At 43.4% G+C, this 9,635-nt stretch overlaps 1 protein-coding gene across 1 annotated transcript in view; it reads left to right on the top strand.

Moving 5' to 3' along the window:
• Nucleotides 1–9,042, top strand: part of T265_10308 (hypothetical protein) — a gene marked incomplete at both ends in the record, with an annotated part of 35,102 nt that extends 26,060 nt beyond the window's left edge. Inside the window, 3 exons of the mRNA XM_009176642.1 lie at nucleotides 1,181–1,209; nucleotides 2,211–2,353; nucleotides 8,984–9,042. Of these exons, the coding sequence (XP_009174906.1) occupies nucleotides 1,181–1,209; nucleotides 2,211–2,353; nucleotides 8,984–9,042 (231 nt within the window). The remainder of the gene's footprint in view (nucleotides 1–1,180; nucleotides 1,210–2,210; nucleotides 2,354–8,983) is intronic.
• Between the last annotated feature and the right edge of the window lie 593 nt (nucleotides 9,043–9,635).

Raw genomic sequence — 9,635 nt, 5'->3', positions numbered from 1 at the left:
GCTGAATAATTCAATGGGCTGCACCTGAAATCCAGGTAGTGACGGGGGGAAGCGGAGAATTAGAAAATATAGCATCGCGCTGATCCAGCTGAGTACCTCATCGGTGACGCATCAGCAGTGTACAAAGAGTGTTAAGAGGGCTTAATCCTCAAAAGATTAGATGGCAACATCTACGAAAATCCAAAGGAACTGTTGGATGACTTAATGAATGCAATCGCAATCGAAACATTGATTTCTGCTTTCATGTGAGTCTTGCACTCGTTCGCTGGAAGTTCTGCCTCGCCTGAGATATCCCAGAAATATGTTGCTTTAGATATCGCTCACTCTTGAACGATATTTCGCACACACCGCAATAAAAGTCGGAAGTTCTAGCATGCACTTTTGTTTGGTGCCTCATGGCATCGGACAAACTGAGAATGATTTGCTGCATGTTAAACACTTGTAGGGTTCTTCCTGGTATGACCGTTTGTTCGGATCTTCCGTTCTGGTTTTTGAGGGCACTTCGTACAAACTAGCTGCTTAAAATTGAACGAGGTGAATATTTCGATGCCAGTTTCACTAGACTGTCTTTTAGCGCAGCGCAGTGAAACTGTTATTGGAAGGGATCCTAGGAATGCTCAGTCGAGGCCTTCCGACGTAGGTGCACTTTCTCAACGTGGAAACTTAGGGTGCAATTCACGTCTTTTTCAACCCTGTTGGTAAATATGACGAGAGCGAATATCACAATTTGCGGAGTGGTGCATTCTAGCAACCACCTGATTACCACGAAACCGTTCGATGGCGATCACCTATTCCATGGTTTATTCGACTCACGAGACAACACGCATTGCCACCCGTTCTTTAAATCGAGAGGAGTTTGCCGTGGCCACATTTCCACTGGCAGCAAGATTCGCCACCTTTCAGCTGGAAAGTACAAGTCAGTTGATAAAAGCCCCACCACCGCCGGGGTATTTACACTCTGTTCATAGCAAATTGGAGTCTGTCAGCATGACTGTCGTTGTGTATGTAAAACGAAGAACTCGGGGGTGGGAATGCAGCTAGTATCCTCCGGGCCGGATGAAGTTGTTAGAGCTGATCTGTCCACTGATGTTACTCGTCAATTTCGGTCCCACATCATCTTTGTACCAGACTGAGGATTCTTTCCAGAGAGAAGCCATGTTTCTTTGTTCCTTCTCCTCAGCGACCACCTCTATTCCTCACTGGACATATGTAAGGCAAGGCGTTGGATCTGAAACTCTGTTGACGAAAATTAATTCGACCGAGACCGTGTCGCACACAAAAGACGCTAACACAGGGTGGGGCATGATAAATTGATTCATGAAAAGGTGGGCTTAATTGTGGCACATCATTTGAATTCAAAAAGCTTCAATTTTGTCGTTTGGATAACAGCTTGCGCAAGTGATTGAATAAGGAATACTCAAATAAGAATGGAATACCATGAAATTCATCAAGGTTCTTTAGACGTGGTTTCTAAGCTCGCTGGCCACCGATTTTATGACTGAGTGAGACGTGTTTGTCCGGCGCTCTTGGCAAGCGTTTTATTCACTGTGTCACACATAAAGCCATCTTGGCGTTCACGCTTCACACAGCTGCAGAAATGAATCACGTTTCACCACCTTCCCAGTGGCGCGTAGGATAACTGTAAAATGCAGTTCGAATAGAGCTTTGTTGCACCCAACGTTGAAATGATCGCGCTGCTCGTGAACAGCTCGTGGCCGAATGATGTTAAATCGCGAACGGTTTATACTTAAGCTATTATCAAAAGTTTGTAACTGAGTCCTGCAAGGTGGCAATTGAGTCACATTCAAGTCTGATTGCTACTTGTGGGTAGAGTTATCTAGTACCCCTATAGTTGGGAATGTGGACAAACCGGCACCAACTCAAGACTCATTCAACGAAATCCAGTATCTGATGTAAGGAGCGGGCTAAATCCACTTTTATTTCCAGCCACTTTCGAGAAGATTGTTAAATTGATCAACCTCATGGCTTCTGAGGAGCGGGATGGTGTATTTGGCATAATCATTTTGTAGAAATATATATTTAAACTTCAAATGAAGAGAGAATTTCATATCAATGACTCACAGAAAGGCGTATACTCCGAAAACAGGCTGCTCAGCTCGTAAACTGAGCAGAACGAATAGACAATGTTGAAACCTGTGGTCGCATGTGTGATACTGCAAATCATTGAGGATGTTTATTCCTTCCTGTAGAACTTTGATGGGGTCTAGGAGGCTGCCGGACTGGAAACCGACCTATCGCGGCGCTAAAGATCCTCCACAGGGGCCGGGCGGAGCCTACACCGGATGCGGCCAGAAGAGGTCGTTGGAGGATGAACTTGATCTCCGCGAAGGAGGTTTTTACAGCGGAGTTCAACACGCCAGCCGACCGCGCTGGTGACATGGTATGGAGCAATCAAGCTTGACGGTTATCCAAGCGCAACCGTGAGGCCGGTCTGCGGATAAATGAAGTCAAGATAGCTCGCGCGAGGGTCGCTGACACCCCTGGGTAATGAAATTGTCATGAAGAAGTTAGCCCACTGCCAGAGAAATTGGCAAAGATCATGGAATTTGCTGTTTCTAATTCAAAGTGGTCTCCACGGCAGTTTCTTGAACGAGCAGCATACTACAACCGGTTTGTTGAGGATTTCAGCACGATCGCTGCAACTATTCGACCTGCTCGGGCAAACTCGAAAATTTGAACGGGCCAGAAAAGCTTTTAAGCTTGTCAAGAGGGGACGTTGGAGGACCAGTAACTAACCACCAAACTAACGAGGGTCGGAGAGATGCTTACTGTTGCAACTGATTCTAGCGATCTCGTTATTGTCGCAGTCCTAAAGCAGAGGAATGGATTTAAGGAGAATCATCTAAGGAACACCATGCTTCGAGTTGAACGTCCGATTTCAAGTGAAAAACGACAGTGCTGGTGTTGTGAGTGCCGAATTAGCCCCGAAAGTTACTACCGTATGATCCATTTGCTGGTCGTCCAACAAGGAGTGGATTCGGGACCGAGACGCCAGGACTGAATACATTGGCTAGTAAGGTACACTTATTTCTGCACACTTCGTTTCCGTACACTACGAGGTCAACTCACTTGCTGAAGTGTGATGCAGCCCGTCTGGAATTGATCAAATACTGGCTCGAAACACATGAGCTCATCCTTTTTAAGCAAGTCCTTTACCTTTGGCTTATAATGGGTTCTCACATCTATGACGATGTCGCAAAACGTTTCCTTGACGATGTGGTCAAGCTGGTTGAAGGGAAAAGGATTATCGATAGACTATTATATTTTCTTTCGCACCTCTGAACAAACTAATCCGGATTTTTGGGTTGTTTAGGTGAACGGCCGCTAAAATATTGGACTGGTGACAATTACGTACACTGATGCATCCTCCCGTAACCAAATAAATTCCCAATAAGAAAAAGAAACTAAAAACCTGAATTGCACCGTGCAGTTTTCAACAGGCGGTTTCGTGTACCCCTCGGTTGTGGCCTCCATCAACCTTCATGGCCTCCATCAAGCTTCGAAACATTGAAATTCGCTCGCAATGGGCGTTATCTGTCTGCTGGAATCAAGGAAACAATTGGGCAACATTCAGTTACCAGGAACTCTGTTAATGCTAACTGGCAGAGTTGTCTTCCAGAGCTAATCGCTATTACGAAGAAAATACTTAACATCGTCTGATTGCCTGGGTATCTCAAATTACCGCTAAATTTTTTTATGCACATAATTTTGGGGTAAGTAGAACATCGTTAAATTTCTTCACGGATTTCGCTGAATATTTGAAATGGGGTCTCAACTCTCATGCGTAGGTTCATGCCATGAAGACATCCAACCAAACCCGTTGATGAAACAACGCCCGCATTGCAGAACTAGGTAGCACCTTGTGTTTAGCAGGTGATAATTCTTGTGCGCTGTTCAGCGTCAGTGTTTAACATCATGTTTTATCAGATGCATAACACGAAATACACACTGATCTGTTAGACTGATTAGTGCTCGCCATCTGCATGATTATTCCAGCTCATGATACACGCAGTCATCAGGCGCAAAACCTGGTTAGTCCATGTTTATCTCGTTCTCCTGGGTTTCTCTGGATTGACGGGTATCTATCTGTCGATTTGTGTGTCAAACCGTTTGTCTCTCTATCTGTCAAGCTGCTGTCTAAGCGTTTGTATGTATGCATGCACGCATGCATATATTCATATTCAGGTGTTTGTATGTATGATGTATATATATATATATATTTATATGTCTTTCTATGTCTATTTATGTTATTGTATCAGAGAAGCTTAGTATATGAATTAGAAGAACTGACTGGCCGTTAACTGTATGAAAATACAAGCGCTTTCTTACCGGAACGCATTTTCCAATGAAATGCTACATCCACGGTTGTGACAGTGCCATTCGTCCGCTTGAATGAGTTCACAGTTGCATAAATTGCGTTTTATCGCTGCAACCAGAGACGCTAATTCATGACTGGCTACTAAACCACATTTAAGTTTCCAGAAATTTCAACAAGTGATTGTCATCCATGTGAATCGCAGTAAGGATAAAGAACCCACTTCCCCTGTAGAAATCCGCAAGACATTTGCTAACGCTCAAGAATGCCTGGACGTCTCTCCGTTGTCCTCAAAGATGAGAATGGCTCAGAACTTCGAGGTCCTTCCTCGTAAACGAGATCCAGGAATCTTGTGAAACTATGGATGGCAAGTCTCCAACCACATGAAAGAGGTCCACGTCTTCGTGCTAGATTACGGACTAGTTCCTGGCATACCATCCGCGGTTTGGTTCATAATCAGCTAAGACAGTGTCCTATTCCATACAAAAAAGACATGGTTTGCCCCGCTACCGTAGTTCTACACCTTGCCACTCACGTTTTTGTGTTGAAATATCCCACTGAGCAATAAAAATTACTTCCAAAACTGTTCCTCAAGCGGCGTAGCAAAGATGCCTACCGAATCGTATTATCATGTACCATGTGGAGACCGATCAGCTTACTCAATTCCAAGATGGATGAATGTGGACGAAACAGTGAGTCCATCACTAGTGGTATCAGCTTACGCAATTCCAAGATGGATCAATGTGGACGAAACAGTGAATCCATCACTAGTGGGAAGACAATCGAGGTATGGAACGACACATACTACTGAAGAATCAGTGAGCAATTCTCTGTTCCAGGTCATCATACACATAAAACACTTGCTAAGGATTTGATGCTCCGCGGCAATCATCATCAACAGCATCATCATCGAGAGCAACAGCAGTGCTCCACTGGCATACAAGCATGCCAGTTCATTTTTAATGGAAAAAAAGAATAGTGTAACAGGAGGGAAAACCTAGGACTAGCCTACAGCGAACGCACGAGATATCTACATCTCCAACACGGTTGGACAATCCGTATATCACCTGGCAGAATAAACGTCACTGACACCGCTGAGTTTACCACAATTGGCAAAGCGTTGAGGATCACAAGGTTCGAGGAGGGAACCAGAATCAACGAGGCATAAAATATCGTTCTGCTTCACTGGCCAGTGCACTGGGGTTCGAACCTAACATCAGCATTTCGACTGTCCCTGTCTAGCCATTAGCAAATTAGCTGCCTCAGCCATCGTGCTCCCTTTAGGTTGAATAGCGGCTAGGAACTGGGTGTTCCAGCTGAATGTGTATTAATTTTTTTCTTTGATCAGTTGAAGGACAAATTGAGAATGCTCTTAGAATTATAGCTGAGCAACTTGTTAAATGTCTCATTGTCCCGGGATATGAGTGCCGCAACATTCCCCTTAGAGTTAGTCAGCTACACAGCTGACGGTATTGTAAACCTTCATCGAGAAGGACACGCAAGGACGAATCTTATGTTGAACAATATTTCATCGCGAAATCGGAATAATTAATGGCCGGTCTGAACGTTCTAATTTCAGATCCCTCCGGCTGCCATCGTCAAGGCAGTTTTCAACCTCAATTCCTATTTCAACATCCCATCCGCTGTGATAAACTGAATAGGTTAGGTTTGATTGAATAATCGAAGGACTACAGAAATGAAAAATCCACACGAATTAACTCAAGGGGTTCTCCTTAGGGTGAATGTAACTTTGATGTTAGGAATTGCAGAATAAGAATTGCATTGCGCTTTCGAATTTGAAATGTCGTGCTGGTAGTCAAGCCAGATGACAGAGACAATTTCAGCCCTAATGTTGTTAATTTTGGGAGGCTTCAAATGACGTAACAATAATCCATACGATGAATGGATTTTTCATTTTAGATGCTGTCACTCAATGAGTCAGTCACCGGTGATGTGGATCCCTTTCTTGAAGAATGACCCCCATGATATCCTGTCTTATGCGGACAAATAAAGTTGTCGGTTGACCGCCGGTAGCCAAACAATTGAATAATGCAACTACTTATCGCACCAGTGATGATTCCCAATATGGATGGAACACTTGTATATTCCTTCTCAGGTCTTAGCCGCAGACTGCCTTTGCATACACAAATGTGAAAGCTTCTTGATACTACCAAAGACACACTGTTTCGCTCGAGGTGGAATAATGCACCTTGTCATCTCAGAAGAATTTCGGCCGACGCGTACTTCGTAACGTTCTTCGTATCATCCACGCACCATGAGTGACCGTATGCCTCAAACTTTTTAAAACAAAACCAATGTGGCGGTATCATTTAAAGAAACTAGAGGAGACCCGGTAAGCTTGAATTTCTGGAGTTTCATCCGAACATCGTAGATTCTGACCAACTTTCCCGTTGATTCCCTTTACAAACAATTACCCATGGCAATCCACCAACATATGTTTATCTAACCGGTTTCACTCTATTCATAATTTAGCCTCCTTTTTAAAAGCTGTGTGCTATATCCAAAATGAACAAAACTTACTGATTATTCAGGGGAAGACACCACCGTTGTTGTGGTCATGTAACACTTTACCCGGAAACAGAATGCCAAAATAGGCTAATGGAAAATGGTTGTGTGCTTCCCGGATGTAATTAACCAGTAGGTCTAATAGAAAGATATAAAAGGCTCGTAAATTCCATTCGAAGTTGGTTCTCGATCTTGTATTTGAATACATTTTCACGGCGGTGTGCATGTTGTGCGACACATTCGATTAATTGTTAACCAATGATCTTTAACGCATTAATGATGTAGAGATACTACAATGTTCCGGGCGGACAAAAGTAAATTTTTGGGTAAATTTACAGCCATGGACCATCAGTAGTATATTTTCAAAGCACATCCTCACCCAGCGCTTTTAAATGCAATTCGATTGGACAATAAATGACAACAAATGACCATTACAATCTCCAAGCGGGAACCAATATTTCCTGTCTTTTGAAGGTTCCTTCTAATTATTCTAGCAAACGGCTGTATTAAAAATGTTAAGACCACTAGATTATCTGCTTGATACTTTTTCCAAATGATCACCCGTCTGATGCACTTAAACTGGATATCAGTTTGAATAATTTCATACTACTGACAAATGAAACGTAGTAAAAAATTGCAATTCATCAACAAGGATATACCAATTTGATCTGCTATCAACTGTGCTGATTGCACCACATTTCTATGGCGCTTAAAGTCATGAAAACGCATGAAAAACAACTTACGGTTTCCTGCAACGGGATTTCATCCATATGGTCGATGCCAGCCACGTAGCTCCCAAACCCTTGAACTGCGGCTCCATGAACCAGAGATCCTATAATGATTCGGGGGTAGTACAAAACGTAGAACATTGCCAAGTTGATGCAAAGAGGTGATTCTTTAGGAAACTTTACAGGCAAACATAACTCGTAGTAGATTTTATGAGCATAACCTCACCAAGTGCCCTAGAATGTAATTGGATTGTGTAATAAACGACTTACGGTTGTTACAGCCTGCTAGCAAGAACCAACTGTTCGTATCTTTTGAGGGATATACCACAACAGTTTTATTTTTATTTAGTTGTGCTTATAGAGTCAACATTCTATGGTGTTTGCGTTGTGAAAATGTAAGAAGGAAATATTGTGGCACATCTAAACCAACGCACGAAACCCCAAAATTACCTGTAACGCGACTTTATGCATACGTGTGCTGACGCACGCCAGGTGGCTCCCAGATTAACGAATAATGGCCCTCAGCGCCGGAAGTGAAGTTGTCGACAAATGTTCTGAGCACTATGCACTTCAGTGATTGAACCTTGTGAACGATTATCGCAACTGCCAAAATTAGGCCAAATTAACAGCCATTTTGTTGATCGACATGCGGTCAGTCAGGTTACGCATTTGGCTGTGTAATCCACGGTCGTTGGATTGTGTTTTGAGACTTAAAAGAATACGACCAGGGTATAATGATACGATTAGATTAACACCGTAAAACTGATCAATAAATGGGACATAACGTAGCGCAATATGGAATTACAGCTTTAGCCAGAGGCCGTGAATCGCCGTGAATCGCGTGCTGGTCACCTGGCATCTCCTGGTGTGCCCGATATTCTTTGGTACATATCGGTCAGGATTTGAATTTTTCAGGGATTTCCTGGTGCGCAATCGTACCCTAGTCCCAAAAATCAGCAAGTGACAGTCCATCCATGACATCTTCAAAGGAACCGCATTCAATATCACCTCCCTTCCACGCGCCTTATTGCGTCGTTGACGATGTTTCAGGCTTGACGTTCCGTCCCGCTCCAGAGCCCTACTGTCGGAAGATAACTCAGAACAAGAGACAGAATGGCCTTTTGAGATCAAGCAAGTGCAAACTTCACAGGCAGAAACGCGATAATTAAACCGCGATTTTGGCCCTGAATTCAGGCTTTCGGATAGGCGTTGGGTGGCCGCTCATCATTGACTGCTTTGAAGAACTAATTGATTGCTTCAGCGTTCAACAAGCAACTGGCTTTTCTGACTTTTCTGATGTTCCCTTTGTTACGCTTATGGTGTGGTTTGACGGTTCTAGTAGGTTTCGAGCATTCTGGAATATTTATCAGGAAGCTGATTTTTCTTACACCAGATTACTTGCTTAATACTTCTTCCTTGACCATGCATCGTGTGGTACCGCCCAACGACTGAAGTCACATTTTCTAAAGGACTTTGAAGCCGACAAACATTGGTGACAAGATATTACGAGTGACTTGAAATGTTTGGCAAATGGAAAAAGCTTCGGATCAATCATTATATCTTGTTGATCCCGAGGTGTCTGAAGTGAAGTTGTTGCAAAACAAGCATTTGCAGCTGCACTGGTACGACCAGCCGTTCTGCAAACAAAAGGAAATAATCAAAAACGCAAAGTGCCGGTTGGCTATGATCTAAACTACACAAACGGTTTTGTCTGCAATATATTGCGGCCATTTGAAGAAATGATAACGCTTATTTGGTCCACGGAAACAGAAAGAATCCGGAAACCATGGTACGGGGCGAATTCTGTGATTTAGCCAATAGCTTATTACTCGGCCCCGTCTAACCCGTCGTGTAACTTGTTTGGGCGGTTCTTTCAACAATCTGGGAAAAGAACTTCGGATCCGAAAAAAAGTCCGCTGAAATCGCTAGGTCCGGTGAAGCAGCAGACGAGTGATAGCATCACGTACTAAATACCAAGGCGCACGTAATCTTTGGTACTCGAAACATTACCCTCCTAAGAGATTGGGTAATCCGAGTGGACCAGG

This window comes from Opisthorchis viverrini (genome assembly GCF_000715545.1).
Source record: "Opisthorchis viverrini unplaced genomic scaffold opera_v5_357, whole genome shotgun sequence".
NCBI lineage: Eukaryota > Metazoa > Platyhelminthes > Trematoda > Opisthorchiida > Opisthorchiidae > Opisthorchis > Opisthorchis viverrini.
This window is presented reverse-complemented; position numbering and strand designations above follow the sequence as displayed.